The sequence below is a fragment of the Daphnia pulicaria genome, chromosome 7 (genome assembly GCF_021234035.1).
Source record: "Daphnia pulicaria isolate SC F1-1A chromosome 7, SC_F0-13Bv2, whole genome shotgun sequence".
NCBI lineage: Eukaryota > Metazoa > Arthropoda > Branchiopoda > Diplostraca > Daphniidae > Daphnia > Daphnia pulicaria.
This window is the reverse complement of record NC_060919.1, coordinates 1,032,498-1,049,545: the sequence shown is the minus strand read 5'-3', so window position 1 is coordinate 1,049,545 and position 17,048 is coordinate 1,032,498. Positions and strand designations below refer to the sequence as shown.

The following is a 17,048-nucleotide window of genomic DNA, read 5'->3' as shown; positions in this document are numbered from 1 at the left end:
ATTCCTCACAGCATCCGCGAACCACGAATGAATGAACGGCTGGATTGCTTCCAAATTTTCAAATTTCAAAATTTCAAACAGCTCAACCTCCGAATATTAATTGAATCCTACGGGGATAAATGAGAAATCAGTAATTAATCTTGTTTGCTTTGGTCTATAAACTTTTCTCTTTAGTTCTAAGTAAAAAATATGAATTTTGCGAAAAAAATTGAAAGAAAAGAAAGACTTGTCTTCTGGGTCACTCTTCCCGTCTTCCGCCAAAATTCTGCTGATAAACCTGACTGTTCGTGGCACAGAGACAAATGGGCTATGTTATATTTTATTTCAGGAAACGCCCACATTTCCCTTCCCAAGAATAACGTCATATCAATCGGTTGGGACCAACGTATACTTGTCATTTCTTTTAAAACCTTTCGTGATTTGATAACATTTTCTTTCTTTTCGAATCGAATTTCATGAAAATGAAACGTAGAATCTGAAACTCACCGAAAAGTGTAAACTGGAAAAATTTGAAATGAGTGAAAATCGTAAAATCAATGTGAACGTTTATACCAAAAGAAAAAAAAAACGCGGAATTCAATATACTTTATAAATCGAACCAACGAATCAAACGATGGATTATTAAGAAGATTACTTAGGAGGGAGGTAACAAAAGGTCTCTAAATCAAAATTCATTAAAGTAATTGACTTCAAAGGATAAGAAAATAAAGAAACATCAAAATTGTGCCCATTGAAATAAAATCCATTTACAAAGGAAGAAAAGCCATATGGCAGCTGCTTTGGAAGCTGCATTGGCTGCTTTGAAAGAGATTTTATCAACTGGCGTTTAAGAAATTCCGACAAGATAATCCATCGTGATCATTCACATTAAGAAAAGGATATCTGGTCAAACACACTCTCCCTCTACTCAACCATTACATAAACCAAGCCCAGTCATAATCCCCTAATCCTCCGCCAGAAAGATAAAATTGTCACGCTCGGATGTGGCGGTAGGAAGTGTTTGACGGGATTTTTTATTTCTTTAGCCACCGTAGAGAAATATTTCCTCGATCAATAGAAACCAAATGGCAAATTTTCGCATTCCGCTAGTTTTTACTAGTTCTTGATTTACGTTTAATCTACCTACATACGTAACTCATCTTCACTATGGCTAGTTACGGTAATTTTTCTTTTCCCATCAGTTATACTTTAATTGTTAAAGAAAAGTTTTAAATGTGAAATTTTACCATAAGATTATTATGCAGTTGGTTCCACTTCAAAATCTTCCCGATCAGTTCGCCAGCGCCACTTTTACGACGAGTTCCAGCTTGAGCTACTGGACGGAGAGTTCTCCAGGAATTCGTTTTCAAATCGAGAAGGTCGCCGCCACATCGCCCAGTTAATTAACGTCTCTGAGAAATCAATTATGGTACAGCATTTTAAATTTTACCTTTGAAACCAATTACCAGAAATTAATTTTTCCTCTTGATTCATCAGTGGTGGTTTCAGAATCTCCGTCGACGTGCCCGTCAACTTGGATCATCAAGAGCTGCGCCTCCTACTCGCGAAACAAATCGCCAACATCATCGATCATCGCCTTACGTTTATCGTCAACGACAAAGGTTAGTCTCGATTGGATTAAGAAGATTTGTTGGATTATTGATTAACTAGTGTCACTTGTTTCGTTTTATCAAATTTCAAATTCTTCCGCCTCACCTAAAATCCTTCCGACTCCTGCTGGATTCTATTTCGATCCTACAGTTGTCCCATCGCTGGTGCCAACCCAACTACTCGACGTCCCGAGTCTACACCTCCACAATCACCACTTCAATCCGAATGGGGTCGCTGCCAATTTTCAAAAGGATGTTATTAGTCCCCAGTCCAACATCAACTTTACTCTTCAACTACATAGATGGTCTCACCCGGAACAGCATCCACAGCAACGAGACTATTCTTCCTATTACTGGAACTGGGAATAATGAATACTCTCCTCCCTTTGTTCATCTTCTGTACCTGTACCCAATCCAACATTTTACTCCAATAACTGTGATCCACCTCCATACAACTTTTCTTCAACTCACAATTGTTCACCTGAAACAAAAAACAACTAACCATTTTATTGACAGTCATGTCACCCGTTATGAAAAACCACATTTTCATAGTACACTTCACTGAAAATTCTACAATGGTTAAGCAAAGGATCTACAGTCTGTAAATCAACTAAATTATACATCCACGATGTCTTATTGTAGAGAAATTTGTTAACATAGTTACTTTAATTGCTGTCGAGTGTTTCTGATTGGGATTTGGATGAAACATACGGCAGATCAGGTAGCACAGCAAGGGACATTTCAGCAACATGAACAGCAGTTTCAGGCCACGTGATCAGATGATTTGGCCCAATTCGAAATTGGCTAGATTATCTGTAAATTCACACAAACATTTTACATTACATTAAAAAGGAATGCGAACAAGAATGACCTTTTTAATTTTGATGCTGGGAAATGTCAAAGTACAACGTAAGTCCGTAACGAGTAAAAGTTTTCGCTCGATATCTCAGAAAGTAACAAACGTTCTTTGTTCTGCCAGTTCCCACCCAGTCACCGACGAAGACTACGGCATCTAGTGGACAAAATTGTAGGTACCTAGTGACATCCAAAAGATTCCTTGGCAAATTTGAATGCATCTACGAACGATTGGATTGCATACAGACTACGTACACACAGTACCATAGCCATCTACAACAACTACATAAACGGCCAGGGAGCAGACGCAGTCGATCTGTAAAAGAGAGTTTAGTTTGGCATTGTTCCACCGACCCAAAGTCGGGTTTTAGGGACTCTTCCTATATACGCCAAGAGAATTCAAGAAGCCAGGCGCCCATCATAACGATCATAACAAGAAGAAAATGAACTTGCGGTTGTTATTTGTTTACATTCAAATATTCACAGAGGACGAGACATTAATGCAGGGCACGTATGGCATTGATTTCACTTTTATTACGAAGCTCCTTTTTGTTTCTTTGGCACGTAAACCATCTGAAAAACCCGCACAACCTCCACAATACATTGTTGTAATACACAGTTGTTGAGGTTAACATCCATCTTTGCTGACGGAAATGCCAGCAAGGCTAATAAAAAATGTGTTACGTTTCGAAACAATTTTTAAAAAGTTTAACTTTGTCGTATTGTTTTTACTTCCCGAATTATAGTTTGCCTCACTGTGTGTCACGCAGAAAGGCGCAGGTGCGTTCCTGGTATTGTTGTCGGTTTGAATTTCTCGTTTTCCCCGCTTTATCTTCCGTGTCAAATAAAAAACATAACTGAAATCTCCATGACAAAAACGAGGTGTTCCAGTTTTTCCAACATACACATTCCGGAAATATCCACATTCGCGGTAATAATTTCACAATTTGCGCAGCTTTCAGACGGTTAAATTTGGTATAAATCAATTAAATCAAACAACTTACGCGCACCTTGATCATTGTTCAATGTTCATTGTCATCAATAATTCGATATGTTTCCTGAACGAGAGCGAATCGATAAAAAGGTAAATATAATTTTTGAAAATAAAGTCAACTTTTGGAACACGCAAAAACCATTAGGACAGAGACAAAAAAGAGACAAAAAAATCTATCAACATGAGTTATTGATGTCGCTTGTCCGCGGTCCCGTTAAAGTAAAAAAGGTAAACATAAGGACACATTTTTTGTCAACTTTTATAAGATTTGTAATATTTTTAAAAAATTGAAGGACATCCACCTGCGCTGACTCTTAGCGCTCGATGGCTTTTACACGTTACACTGTACGAGGCGTTACCATTTGAGTGATTCAAGAAGGTCGTTTGACCGGTTTGCCTGAAACTCGTCACTACATCATTGGTTGCTGGGTAACGTTACACGCATTATTATTGTTGTGGGTTCCGTCAAGGTCCATCTCAGCCAAAACTGTATAAAGGCGACGAGTTTTTGCATCTTTATACTGTTGACAGAACGGCGGAGCTGACGCGCGGGACTATTAGTTCAAATCAAATTTATACGTCATCATGCATTTTTCGGTGAGTTTCACAATAATTTTAGAATCGGTTTAGGAACAAATTTTGGCAATCATTTTACAGGTTGGTGTTGCTATTTTGCTCATCTGCTCGACCCTACTAGAGGCCGTGCCAACGCCTCAAATCAAAAGCATTCCGGTAAATAGAACCATCTGACTTATTGTTTACTGTATCAAATTACTTGATTTTAAATTCCACCATTCCTATTTTTCTGCGCATAAATTTAAATGGACATCAGAAGCAACCGTGGAGACCCAAGGCCATTCGTGAAAAGGAAGCAGCTGCCAGGGCAGCCGAAGAAGTCGCTAGAGCAGCTGAGGAGGCCGCCAGAGTATCGGCAGAAGGGACCACCGAAGTAGCCGAGGACGTCACCGAGATTTTACAAGGGGCCGCATTAAATGAAATTATGGAAGATACGACATTATTAGCGGAAACCTTCTCCGATAATAATGAAAACGATTCTTCAACCGTGACCGAAGAGCCATCTGATATCAATGCTATTGTTTCTACTACTACAACTACGCAAAAGAACATCGTAGAAAACTCGCCATTACCTACTGGTGAAAAAAAAACTGCCCGAAAATTAGTTTTATCCGCTGGCGGAAAGCCTGAAGTCACAACACAGAAAACAGCGGCTCAGATTACCAGCGTTGATGGAGATGAAACCGTTTGCAGATTGTCGTTGCGAGGAAAGCCCTGCGCTTGTCGTTTCGAGAAGACCTGTCGCTGTGATTGCGGAAGGATCACAGCAATGAAACAGGACTCGGCTGGTAACCCAGGAAAATCCAGCAGAATAAGAAGCCTTAGAATTCGATTTTCAAAATTGAATAAACCTTCAACTTTCTAATTATTTTATAAAAATCTTTTTACCTTTAAAATTGTGTTTTTGTTGTATGTTAAACAGTTGGTGTTCTGACGGGCACAGAATTTCTTTTCTCCAGTTTCTTATTACATTTGATTCGCCATCTTGTATACCCCGCGGTTTGAATTTCTGATGTAAACAAAAAATTGATTCTATCTGTGTGATTATAGTGCACTTTAAAAAGGATGGAATAAAGATGGAAAAAGAAATGGCCTTGGTGAGTGAAGATGTGAACGTAGTGCTAAAGAAAAACAAGTGAAGAAGAAATACACGTCTCCATTTGAATCAAAAAAAGGAAAATGATTTAATTTCTTATTATCTTGTTGAAAAATGAAGCTAAACTGGTTTTGACTACGTGATACCTAGATTGAGATTCGATCTGTCGTGCTCCCTTTGAATAATAATCAGACCCGCCAAAATTGAAGCAGCAGTCTTGGCCATAATTCCTAATGGTGTAAGTAAAAATGTAACTCGACGTTTTTGGTTAGAAGGGTATTGTAGTTAATTTAGTGATTGAGATGTTGACCGCTGTGGGGGAATGCAATGTCATCGATTCGTCGGTCTTTTTGTTTTAGTCGGTGTGTAATTTTAATAACGAAATTCCTTACTTCCCATTTTCTGCGTACTTTTTGCAATTGCCTAAGGTGGTTGCGAGTGCTGTTAGTGTTATCCTAGATTTTACCTGGTTTTCCCAGTTTTTTTTAGTGGTTCACTATCAGACCGTAACATACGTAAAGGCGTGTCGCTGCAATCTGCCAAGTCCAAAATTTGTTGTCAGTTTGCTAATTGCTGTTGGTACAAAAACTATAAAAATTAGATAGAAATATTAGCTGAATTGCGTCAAACACTATAGCGAATTCTATTGTCTTCAAATTTATTTCTTTTATCCAATACCACATCCTATGCAACCTTCACCTTCAGAGATTAATAAAATAATAACACCCTATAAAAGCGTGTGGGAAAAGGCTCAGCCCTACTACGGTTCTTAAAATGTTTAAAGGGGTAACATCTTGAAGAAATCGATTCCTGGAATATTACTGCACGGTACAAGTCGATTGTATGAGCTGGTGAAGTCAAACGATGCATCCAGCCATCCAGAGAAGAGTAGTACCGCGAATAGAGCAGTCAAATAAAAATTAATGAAGATTAATGTACACATGTTTTTTAAATAAAATAATTGCTTCAATACAAATATAGAAAAAATGAAATATACATACTCGTGGGGAGTGCGGAAAGCTTTGGGTTGGATGTAACCTACGGTGCCATCGCTGTTGTCACATATAATGCGCGCCAAAGAGACTTTTTGAATTTCTGCCAGTTGACCTAACGTAAAAAACCAAAACGTATTAGGGTAGAATTTTAGTAGAACAACTGCCTGAGACATTCAAATAAGATTCCATTACTTCGGGCATTTGATTATAGTACCTGATCTGAAGCCGGTGGGTTGATCGACATTGAATTTGTAAAAGAAACGATCACTCCTCCTCAGATTCGAAAATTGATATGCGAAGATATTGGCGAATGTGGGGCCGAGCACAGCGTCGGGCATTGGATATTCGGTCACTCCGCCAATAAACAGGTCAATGTCGTACACTGACTCGTACACGAACTTCATAGCGTTGACGACCTGATACGAATATGTCATTACATTATGGATTTTTAAAAAATCGATATGAGACAGCAAGATGCCTTAATTCATTATTTTGACACGAACACCGGAAATATTTAAAAGGGTAATAATCAAACCTCACTTCGATTGGTATATAAGAAAGCAGTTGGTCGAAAGTAGACGGAACAGGTTGTCCAAGGAAAGCCAACATTTTAGCGTATGTAGGCAGGCCGTGATCTCTTCCACGTTGAATGTTGAATGCTGTCAGATCCAGCCCAACTGTTGCCCCTTTAGGCCTAGATAAAGTGAGCGAAACCAACAACATCGTCTGTTTGAACCGCTGAATTAATTTTTAACAAGAACTATTTACTTGAAAAGTTGACTGGTAATGTCGAATGCGAAAAAGCTGTCCACTTCTTCGGCAGGTACTTGGAGAAGTCCACGGAGAGCATTATCCATGAAATTAGCTCCAAAGAGCCGAGAAGAATCATCGAACGAGTCCGAGAGTTGGTAACTCTCTCTGCTGTCACTTCCGTCTCTCTCGAAAAGCCTGGAAAAATTTTAAACATCAAATATGAATAAAAACGGCAACTAATCAAATTTCCGTGTGATGTTAATAACACACCGGATGAAGCTTCTCAGCTGAGAGTGACCCATGCGGAAGGCGGCAGTGGAAAACTCGGTGAACACGGCCGGATTCAGAGTATTTGAATAGCCACTTTCAGAATTAACTTTGGCAGCCATCGTAGGACCTAAAACCACACATTTGAATTGTGTACCAACAACTAATATAAAAATGAGCCAAAGATGATAGAATTATTTTACCAATTATGACCGGCAAGTATTCGTTGTAAATGATGTGCTGCATTTCAGCGATAACAATTCGTCGGGCGTGTTGGAAATAAAACTCATCCGTCTGACCCGGAACTATCCTGAACAAGTTTTCAGCGATGCGGTTGTGCTCACGAAGCCAAATGGTGTGCATCACTGAAAGTAGCGGCTGTTCGTTTACTCTACTGTCACCTAACAAATAAAATAAAGTTCATTGAGACAATTAGGCCTTTTGCTAGGCCCCAGTATATCTACCGTTTAAAAATATAAAATGCTGTGATAGTGGGATACCGATGATTGTATGTGGCATGAATATTATGTAATAAATTATTCAACAAGATATACCTGCATCAAAACAGGTTACTGGACAGGTGCCCAAAGGCAGCATTTGACGACCTAAATTGCTGATGAATGTCCTCATCCGGCCTCTACCAGATGTGGGATCTCGCAGGGACCTGGCTTTTGCGGCTGAACTTCCGTAAACGTTCGAGCCGTCGATCCAGTGTGTTAAAGCGTTGATCTATTTGATGACAAAATAACATGAAAACACACTGACAATTTGATGCGCTAGATGAATAATTTTACCTGTGATCGCATTCGGGGAAAGGTTCCGTCCAAATTATTTCCAAATGTCGAGCGAATGAAATTCATGCACGTCACTTGACCGTTACCCAATGGATTGAAAACAGGATCGTTTCTTGGGATGGCAATGGGAAGGCATTCTGGGTGAGGAGGTGCTACATTGACGCCAGTTTGTTGGGCCGAACAGCACAGAAATGCGGATCCATCACCTTATTTCACCCGAAATTGCAACATAACATGCCATATAATATTATAATAACACCAGTCGCAATAAGTCATAGTATTTAGCCACTTACTCTTGGTGAAAGTCGGGGTCGACGTCAAGTCGTGATCGAGGAATTGACCCCATTGCATCGTCAGAAGGGAGACGTCAAGACGGGAAAAACTTTTGTTGTTCAAAACTGTAGTGGATACGAGACGGGCGCTGGGCAACGGACTCCGCGTTAATTTGCTCCTTCGAATAGTCGCCACACCTTTGTAATTTAAAAGCATAGGTAACGATAATAACATAAGACGAAAATGGATCAAAGAAAATGTAAAAGAAAATTCAACTCACCGTCGTCATATCCTTCGCTCGGGGTGGAAACGAGTCGGTTGAAAATGGTACCCGATTTCCCGAACGATGGAACTCCGACGTTGTTACACGTCCCATCGAAAGTGCGAAACTTGGAGTTAAAGTCACAAATTTGCCTGTCGCTGACATCGCTTCCAAAAGTAGACGACCGTTCAAAATCTCCAATCTTCTCGGCTGGGATTCCCAACCTAAGATGAATTTAAATAAATTTTTACCAGAATTTTCTCTAATTGAAGATTTCATTAGACTTACTTATCACTCAGGTACTGCCGAGCCACCAGATAGACAGCGGCTTCTTTTGACTGGGCTATGGCTTCCGGGTTGTATCGCTGCGGATTGAAACGACGCGAGTGATACTTTTCATCGACTCTACTCGTTCCATGATGTTCGCTTCTATTGCGATCAACTTCCAATATCTGGTCTTCCAGTTGTTCCCATTTCGTTACGTACTCTTGGCCGATCCGTAAAGCTTCCTGAAATTCTTCTTCGGTGAAAGTAACCTCTTCGTTTGCTCGTTGAGAAAATTCTAATTCGAGGGCGTATCATTGGTTGATTTTATTAAATCTTTTTCGTGCCATTTTAAATAATGAGCTAAAACATACCTTCGCCATAAGAAGCAGCTCCTCGGCCATCTACCTCCAACTGTTTGAATTTGAACAAAAAATAAAGTTTAACTAATTCTGCTGAGCTATAATTTTGGATTGCATTTCTTACCAGTGGGCATAAGCAACTAGCGAGGAACAGCGCAACGAACCATTTATTAGAGCAATCAGTCATTTTCGGTATACGAGTCTATCTGAAAATCCTGAGAGATTGGGAAATTTGGTTTCATCTCCGCTGTTATATAGTGCGTTTTTCTTGCACGTGTTTAACCAACGTGGCGGCACAATGAACATTTGTCGAATCCCACAATACCGCAATAAAATTCTAAAGTAAACGAAAAGTATATAGGTTCAGTTGCACTCCTGCACAATACTAATAGTACTTCCTGTATTATTCTGGTTGGTAGGAAATAAGCTATAGAAAGGAATGACGTCCAGCGCAATCGTGCCAAAAGCTTTACGGGTATAACACAGGTGTTTTCTATTTAACTCAAATAATCTGCGGTTCATTATTTGAACTGTACTCTGGGTCCGTATCGTTCAACTTACTTCGCGGTGGTTTTCAAGTGTTTCGCACGAAGAGAAATAGTGATATGCTGCTGTGTTTACGTCATCAAATAAATAGGAAGACAATTTTCAAAAAGATTATTCTATCGGACCATAACATCCGCGCAAAGGCGACGCTGAAAAACCTCAAACGCGCAAACAACTTGTCATCGGTTTGTTGAGGCTTGGTTGTTCAGTTTAGTTTTCTTCGGGCATTAGTATTCGCCCTGTGGACTTTGGGTAAACTATTCGTTTCATTAGGAAATTAAAATCGCATAACAACTTACGCTATTATTACCTTATAGATTTTTAAAACAGAAAATGAAAGCATTATGACTACGATCAAGAATGCGCATAATTGATTTAACTTTCTATCTTTCTTTTTCCATGATAAAATTGCTTTAAGTAATTACAGCAATTTGATTCATTTCTTGCTACCAACAATATATCCTATACATATCATCCACATTTAAAAATTAATAGAAGAGGCTCACCTCATCATCGTGGTTCTTTCAATATTTATAGCAGAAACATCTTGGAGAAGTCGATGCCTGGAATATTGCTGCACGGTGCAAATCTGTTGTAAAATCTGAGAAAAACGGAAAAATTAAATGTAAGCATTAGTCAACCGCGTTAAGACATCAGTCAAGTGAAATTAGAGATCAGGTTATACGATGTTAAAAAAATGAATTAAATACTTTTATTTAGAAAAATTCGTACTCGTGGGGAGTGCGCATAGCTTCGGTTGGATTTGACCTATGCCATAACTGTTGTCGCAGACGATTCGCGCTAAAAGAGACTTTTTGAATTTCATCTAGTTGACCTGATAAAAAAATTAAAAACCAAAATCGTATGGTCAGAAAGTTATAGCAGGAAAACTGAAAAAGACTGTCAAAGATTAATGAGCTATTTCATCGGTTATTTAATTTCACCTGAACTAAAGCCGATGGGTTGATTGACATTGTAGAAGTAGCGATCGGTCCACCTCAAATTCGTAAACTGATTTGCGAAGATATTTGCGAATGTGGAGCCGAGCACAGCCCCGGGTATTCGGTCACTCCGCCGATAAACTGGTCAATGTCGTATGACTCGTACACGTACTTCATTGCCTTAACGACCTTATACAAACACGCCATTGCGTAATGGAGCGAAAGAATTCTATGACCTGTTAATTATTTCGACACCAACGACAAAGACATGTCAAAGTATGATTGATGCTCACCTCTAATGGTATTAATGGAAGTAGTTCGTCGAAACTTGACGGTTAAGGTTTTCCGAATAAAGCCAGCATTTTAGCGTTTGTTGGTAGCCCGTGATCTCTTACTCGTTGAATGTTGAGAGCTGTCAGATCAAGCCGCAATGTCTCCCCCTTTAACCTGTTGATAAAATGGATTTTTTGTTACGTTTTCTTGTTACTGGAAATTAACGCAGCTTGAATAAGTTATCTGGGTGAAATTGTAACCGATTGTAACACACACTGTATGAAGCTTTTCAATTGAAGGTGGCCCATGCGGAAGGCGGCAGTGGAGAATTCATTAAACACGGCCGGATTCGCACTTTCGCAGTGCTCAAATAACAATTAACAACCATTGTCAGATGTAACTTTGGCAGCCATCGTGGGAGTGGGACCTAAAACAACAACATTAGAATTGTGAACCTACAGCTAATATCAGTATGAGCTAAAGATGATAATATTATTTTACCAATTATGACTGGCTAGTATTCTTTGTAAATGATGTGCTGAAAATCACGGAAAAAATTATTCTTATTTTTTAACCTTGCTTAAAATAATCGAGGGTTCACTTTCTATCACTTTTTAATAAAACCTCATTTAGTTGTCGTCACTGAGATAGCTGGTTTTGCTGGCATCAACTATTTTTTGTTTACTAATCCTTTTAGAAAGTCCCTAAAGGAAAATAAAAGATGGCTCACACTTCAAATGTTTAAATATCATTGAGAAACATTCATTTGTCGGCATCAATTAGGGTTTTGTGAAGCTAATGAACGTACTGTCTAAATCTCAAATTAATCTACATCAGTTTTATTGTAGAGAAAGTCATTAACATAGTTACTTTAATTGTTATCAAATGTTTCCGCTTGGGGTTTGTGATGAGGCACAGCAGGTCAGGAAGCACAGCAAGGAACATAATGAACATTTCAGCAAAATGAACAGCATATGTTCAGGCCTCGTGATCAGATGAATTGGCCAGTTCAAAATTATAGGCTAAAATATCTGTAAATTCACACACAAATTTTACATTTGGTTAACTCAAAAAGGAATCCAGACAAGGTTTACCTCTTAATCATGCTAAAAAATGTCAAATTTCACCATACACACAATTTACAATCAATATGTTTTCACTCAGTGTCCATGGAACACACATGAAACTACTGATCTAATCAGATATCTTAGGTTCTCTGGAAGATGGAATGAGAGTGGTGATTTAGCAAGTCCAATTCAAACAGCAGATAATTATGAAGAACTTAATAAAGATGAGAAGAATATTTCAGCAATACTGTAACAAAGCTAGTGTTTCTTGTTACCTGTGTCATTTTGACAGAAAAAAGAATACAAAGATTTTTTGATCAAAATTGACAGTAGGCTGCACAACCCTTTAACTTTTTCTCAAAAAGTTGATGAGAAACAATTTTAGGTTTTCCAACAGTAGGCTTGATGTAAGAATTATAAGTTATCGAAGAGACTGCGATATATTAAACGAAAACAATAAATCAAATGTGCTCAAATTGCGTAGAGCACTGCACTGACAGATAATTTTAATGTTAGGGCAGCCACATATAAATTTAATGATCGGTCAGCCACGCCATTGAGATTTCGATCTGTATTATTGCATGCTTTTCGCGCTATTTTGGCAATTTTGCTGTGAAAGTAACCATTAACCATTATGGATAAAGAAAATGAATACCTTTGGTATTGCCCCACGTAAGTCAAGTCCTCAATTCTATCTGAGTTTTTTAAATGTATCATTCTTTATCTTCTAGGTGCCAGGCCTTTAATAAACCCTCTACGTTTATTTGCATAATTTGTTCAAGCCACCGTAATATAAATATTTTTCATGTTATCCGCCAAGATTAACTTTAATCATTTGAATAGGAGTTGATCCACCCCCCTCAAGCTCATCCTCTGAGGAATTTGAGTACAATATTGAACCTTATGTTTCAGATTACATCAGCAGTCCCGATGAAGCAGATAATGGTTAGTGTATATTTTAGTTTCTTTGTTAATTCATTCTTGATTTTCAAGAAATGCTGTGTGGGTATAGAAGCTGAAGTCGCAGAAGTTATTGAAGAGGAAAGTCCAGAAAAGGGTGATGAGGGTGAGGACAACGAAGGCGTCCAAGACAAAGGGGAAACAGACAAAATGGGCACAGAGGACAAGGGAGCTGAAGGGAAGAATGAGGATGAAGGGGTGCAATTTGAACCAGACACAGAGGCCGAAGAGGAGAGTAGCGAGACTACAGATGATCAGGCGAGATCCACACCCAGGTCAGGGCAAACCAAGAAGAATATGAAAAAGAAGGCCACCAAGAAGCTAAAGCGGGGTACTAAGAAGCAAAAGCTCGAGTCCGACATTGAAAATCTGTCTAAAGAATTTGAGGATCACTGCCAGAGTTCAGGTAAATTATTAGGATTAAAGTTATCTCTCATCTTACTTTCAAATATTCCATTCTTTTTCATTTAGATTCCGATGACGGTCAAGCCGAAGAGGAGAGTAGCGAGACTACAGATGATCAGGCGAGATGCGCACCCAGGTCAAGGCAAACCAAGAGGAATATGAAAAAGAAAGCCACTAAGAGGCTAAAGCGGGGTACTAAGAGGCTAAAGCGGGGTACTAAGAAGCAAAAGCTCGAGTCCGACATTGGAAATCTGCCTTAAGAATGTGAGGATCACTGCCAGAGTTCAGGTAAATTATTAGGATTACAGTTATCTCTCATCTTACTTTCAATTATTCCATTCTTTTTCATTTAGATTCCGATGACGGTCAAAAAGGTTGCTGCTAGACTCAGCACTCAACTTCCACAAAATTTCAATTTCTTATATTTTACAACCTTTTTGCTTAATAAAATTAGACAGTTAACCTTATCTTATTTTATTATTGATTCAGAAAATTTCTGCAAATAAAAAGCTACACAATTGTTGGTCGTACCAACATAGTTAAAAGAACTAGAAATAGAAACTATGTTCAAAAAGCAGTACAGGACTACAGGTACAGGTAGCAAGAGGAACATTCCTTAACCAGCTGGCTGCATCAAATACCTGTGTGCATAAGGGGCAGCAACAAAGGAGCTCAGACTTTTGCAGGCTGTTAGCCTGTCGATCATATAAAAAAACTCAATTACTCTTAATGAAAAATGTCTCAAATGACATAACAAAATGAAGGAAGTTATCGTAAGCTATGCATATGCAATCCCTCAGAATAAGTGTTTCAAAGTCACCTACAGTTGGCAAGCTTTTCCAACATGGACACAGCGGAAAGATTAATATAAAATTAAGTTGAACAACATATTTACTTTAATTGTTCTGAAGTTTTTTTGACCAAAACGTGCAGCAGGTGCAGGGACCGTACAGGGAAAAGACATCATTAACGACATTTGGGAAAAATGTACCATAGCTGCTCCAAGCGAAATAGAAATACTAGGCTATTGTCACACAAATAATCAACATTCAGTATCCTTTAAGAAATTGAAAATAAAATTAATAAATTACCTTTTCAATTTGCCGTACATCACAACGATTTCCATTCAGAATCACACTCGCTCTTCGTCTCGGGAGAAAATGGCGACAATTGTCACTCGCTAACCGATGGACTCATCGCCATCTGGTGGACATAATTTTAGGTTTTAGCCACCTAGTGACAGTCGACAGATTACTCGCAGCATAATGAACGGCAGGACTGGGCTGGACTGCTTCCCGTTCCAGACAGACAGGGAGACAGATTTTTACTTTTTCAGACAGCTCGAACATCATCCAAAATCCAAATATTAATTGAATCCTGCGGGGATAAATGATACATGAATCATTAATCTTGTGTGCTATATTCTATGTACTTTTCTCGAAGAGTAGTACCGCGAATAGAGCAGTCGAATAAAAATTAAATAAAGTGAACACATGTTGTTAATAAAAGAACTGCCTCAACATAAATAATAAAAATTCAATACACTTATACACATACTCGTGGGGAGTGCGGAAAGCTTTGGGTTGGATGACATCGCTTTTGTCACATATAATGCGCGCCAAAGAGACTTTTTGAATTTCTGCCAGTTGACCTAACGTAAACAAACAAAACGTATTAGGGAAAAATTTTAGTAGAACAACTGTCTGAGACAGTCAAATAAGATTCCATTTCTTTGGGCATTTGATTATAGTACCTGATCTGAAGCTGGTGGGTTGATCGACATTGAATTTGTAAAAGAAACGATCACTCCGCCTCAGATTCGAAAATTGAAAGGCGAAGATATCGGCGAATGTGGGGCCGAGCACAGCGTCGGTTATTGGGTATTCGCCTATTTGGTCACTCCGCCAATAAACAGGTCAATGTCGTACACTGACTCGTACACGAACTTCATAGCGTTGACGACCTGATACGAATATGTCATTACATTATGGATTTTTAAAAAATCGATATGAGACGACTTCATTCATTATTTTGACATGAACACCGGAAATATTTAAAAGGGTAATAAACAAACCTCACTTCGATTGGTATATAAGAAAGCAGTTGGTCGAAACTAGACGGCAAAGGTTTTCCGAAGAAAGCCAGCATTTTAGCGTATGTTGGCAGGCCGTTGATCTCTTCCTCGTTGAATGTTGAGAGCTGTCAGATCCAGTCCAAGTGTACTCCTTTTGGCCTGATACGTAACATTTGGCTTTTTGATACGTTTTCTTGCTGTTGAAAACTAACACAGCTTACTAAATTATAAGCTGTACTCACACACAGCATACTTAACAAGTTGACTTGTGATGTCGAAAGCAAAAGAGCTGTCCACTTCTTCGGCAGGTACATGAAGGAGGCCCCGAAGAGCCTTATCCACGAAATTGGATCCAAAAAGCCGGGAGGAGTTATCGAACGAATCTGAGAGCTGATAAGTTGGTTACTATCTCTGCTGAAACTTCCGTCTCTCTCAAACAGTCTGGAAAAATAACAGATTATTATTAATAATTTGAGAATCGAATGAATAAATCGTCTAAGTGAAATTGTAACACACCGTATGAAGCTTTTCAATTGAGAGTGGCCCTTGCGGAAGGCGGCAATGAAGATCTCGGTAAATATCGCCGGATTTCCAGTATTTAAATAGCCATTTCCCAACGCAACTTTGGCAGCCATCATAGGAACTATAAAACCACATATTGAGGAATTGCGCGCTACTAAGAAAAATCTTCAGAGGCAAATTGTAAGCAAATAAGCATTGCATACCAATTATGACGGGCAAGTATTCATTGTAAATTATGTGTTGCATTTCAGCAATAACAATTCGCCGGGCATGTTGAAAGTAAAACTCATTCGTCTGTCTCGGAACCACCGTGTACAAAATTGCAGCGATGCGGCTGTGCTCAAGAAGCCAAAGGGTGTGCATGACTGTAAGTAGCGGCAGTTCATTTACTCTGCTTTCTCCTGTAGCAGGAAACATTAAGATTTGACATTAACATTTAACATAAACCGGACAAATTGTAAATGAATAAAAATCGTAAAATCAAAGTGGACGTTAAAGTTTTAACAAAAAGGGGAAAAAACGCGGAATTCAATATAAATCGAACCAACGAATCAAACGATGGATTATTACGACGATTACTTAAGAGAGAGGTAACATAAGATCTATCTATACCTAAATTAAAATTCATTAATAATGTAATCGACTTCAAAGGTTGAGAAAATAAACAAACATCAAAATTGTGCCAATTGAAAGAAAATCCATTTACAAAGAAAGAAAAGCCATATGGCAGTTGCAGCTGTTTATTGGGAGAGATTTTCGGACGTGGCGGCAGGAAGTGTTTGTCGGGATTTTTAATTTTTTTAGCCAATGGAGAAGATCACACCATCGAAAAATATTTCTTTAATCATAAGAAACCAAATGGTCAAATTTCCGCATTCCGCTGTCGGATTTTGTTCACTCCACATCTCAGTCACTACTATCTCACAGGACAGATTTCTGTTGTTTGTTTCTGTTTAATAGTTCTTAATTTACGTTTAGTCTACCTACTTAAGTGTTTCATCTTCACTATGGCTAGTTACGGTTATTTCCTATCCTTTATACTTAAATTTGTAAAGAAAAGTTTTAAATGTGGAGTTTTACCTTCAGATTATTTATTATGCAGTTGGTTCCACTTAAAAATGTTCCCGATCAGGGCAGCAGCGCCAGTTCTACGACGAGGTCCAGCTGGAGGAGCAATTGG

General features: G+C 38.7%; 4 protein-coding genes and 1 long non-coding RNA gene across 11 annotated transcripts; 2 read left to right on the top strand and 3 right to left on the bottom strand.

Annotated features, from left to right (window-relative positions):
- Nucleotide 1: 1 nt before the first annotated feature.
- Nucleotides 2-4,672, bottom strand: LOC124350237. 2 transcript variants are annotated; one of them, XR_006920519.1, is made up of 7 exons: nt 4,587-4,672; nt 2,254-2,402; nt 1,902-2,070; nt 1,696-1,824; nt 1,446-1,576; nt 1,227-1,391; nt 2-107 (listed from the first exon to the last, which is right to left on the bottom strand). It is a non-coding gene; the product is annotated as an uncharacterized LOC124350237 (long non-coding RNA). The 2 variants fall into 2 exon arrangements; XR_006920520.1 differs by lacking the exon at nt 4,587-4,672 and adding an exon at nt 2,461-3,601.
- On the top strand, nt 3,889-5,120 carry LOC124349968. Its single transcript, XM_046800931.1, has 3 exons — nt 3,889-4,035; nt 4,096-4,170; nt 4,271-5,120. The coding sequence occupies exons 1-3, from the start codon at nt 4,024-4,026 to the stop codon at nt 4,877-4,879; spliced, it is 696 nt and encodes a 231-aa protein (XP_046656887.1). The 5' UTR covers nt 3,889-4,023; the 3' UTR covers nt 4,880-5,120.
- Nucleotides 5,121-5,751: 631 nt separating this feature from the next.
- On the bottom strand, nt 5,752-9,369 carry LOC124349497 (chorion peroxidase-like). Of its 2 annotated transcripts, none has more exons than XM_046800163.1 (14): nt 9,205-9,369; nt 9,093-9,132; nt 8,743-9,004; nt 8,473-8,678; nt 8,213-8,389; nt 7,920-8,125; nt 7,680-7,854; nt 7,329-7,526; nt 7,129-7,255; nt 6,874-7,053; nt 6,646-6,799; nt 6,320-6,521; nt 6,112-6,217; nt 5,752-5,958 (listed from the first exon to the last, which is right to left on the bottom strand). In XM_046800163.1, exons 1-14 carry the CDS (start codon nt 9,265-9,267, stop codon nt 5,889-5,891), a joined length of 2,166 nt encoding a protein of 721 aa, XP_046656119.1. In that variant the 5' UTR covers nt 9,268-9,369; the 3' UTR covers nt 5,752-5,888. The 2 variants fall into 2 exon arrangements, with proteins under 2 accessions (XP_046656119.1, XP_046656118.1); XM_046800162.1 differs by having other exon boundaries at nt 8,743-9,016; nt 9,205-9,367.
- Nucleotides 6,528-17,043, bottom strand: LOC124350003 (chorion peroxidase-like). Of its 5 annotated transcripts, XR_006920346.1 has the most exons (10): nt 16,949-17,043; nt 16,072-16,269; nt 15,863-15,989; nt 15,600-15,787; nt 15,352-15,505; nt 15,026-15,235; nt 14,830-14,923; nt 14,364-14,649; nt 14,168-14,296; nt 13,731-13,967 (listed from the first exon to the last, which is right to left on the bottom strand). XR_006920346.1 is itself a non-coding variant. In XM_046800974.1 (6 exons), the coding sequence occupies exons 2-5, from the start codon at nt 16,229-16,231 to the stop codon at nt 15,348-15,350; spliced, it is 633 nt and encodes a 210-aa protein (XP_046656930.1). In that variant the 5' UTR covers nt 16,232-16,269; nt 16,949-17,043; the 3' UTR covers nt 6,528-6,640; nt 15,347. The 5 variants fall into 5 exon arrangements, 3 of the variants coding, with proteins under 3 accessions (XP_046656930.1, XP_046656932.1, XP_046656929.1); XR_006920347.1 differs by lacking the exon at nt 14,168-14,296; XM_046800974.1 differs by lacking the exons at nt 13,731-13,967; nt 14,168-14,296; nt 14,364-14,649; nt 14,830-14,923; nt 15,026-15,235 and adding an exon at nt 6,528-6,640 and having other exon boundaries at nt 15,347-15,505.
- Nucleotides 12,466-13,532, top strand: LOC124348434 (dentin sialophosphoprotein-like). The gene is made up of 3 exons (XM_046798647.1): nt 12,466-12,852; nt 12,901-13,273; nt 13,339-13,532. Exons 1-3 carry the CDS (start codon nt 12,811-12,813, stop codon nt 13,530-13,532), a joined length of 609 nt encoding a protein of 202 aa, XP_046654603.1. The 5' UTR covers nt 12,466-12,810.
- Nucleotides 17,044-17,048: the final 5 nt, after the last annotated feature.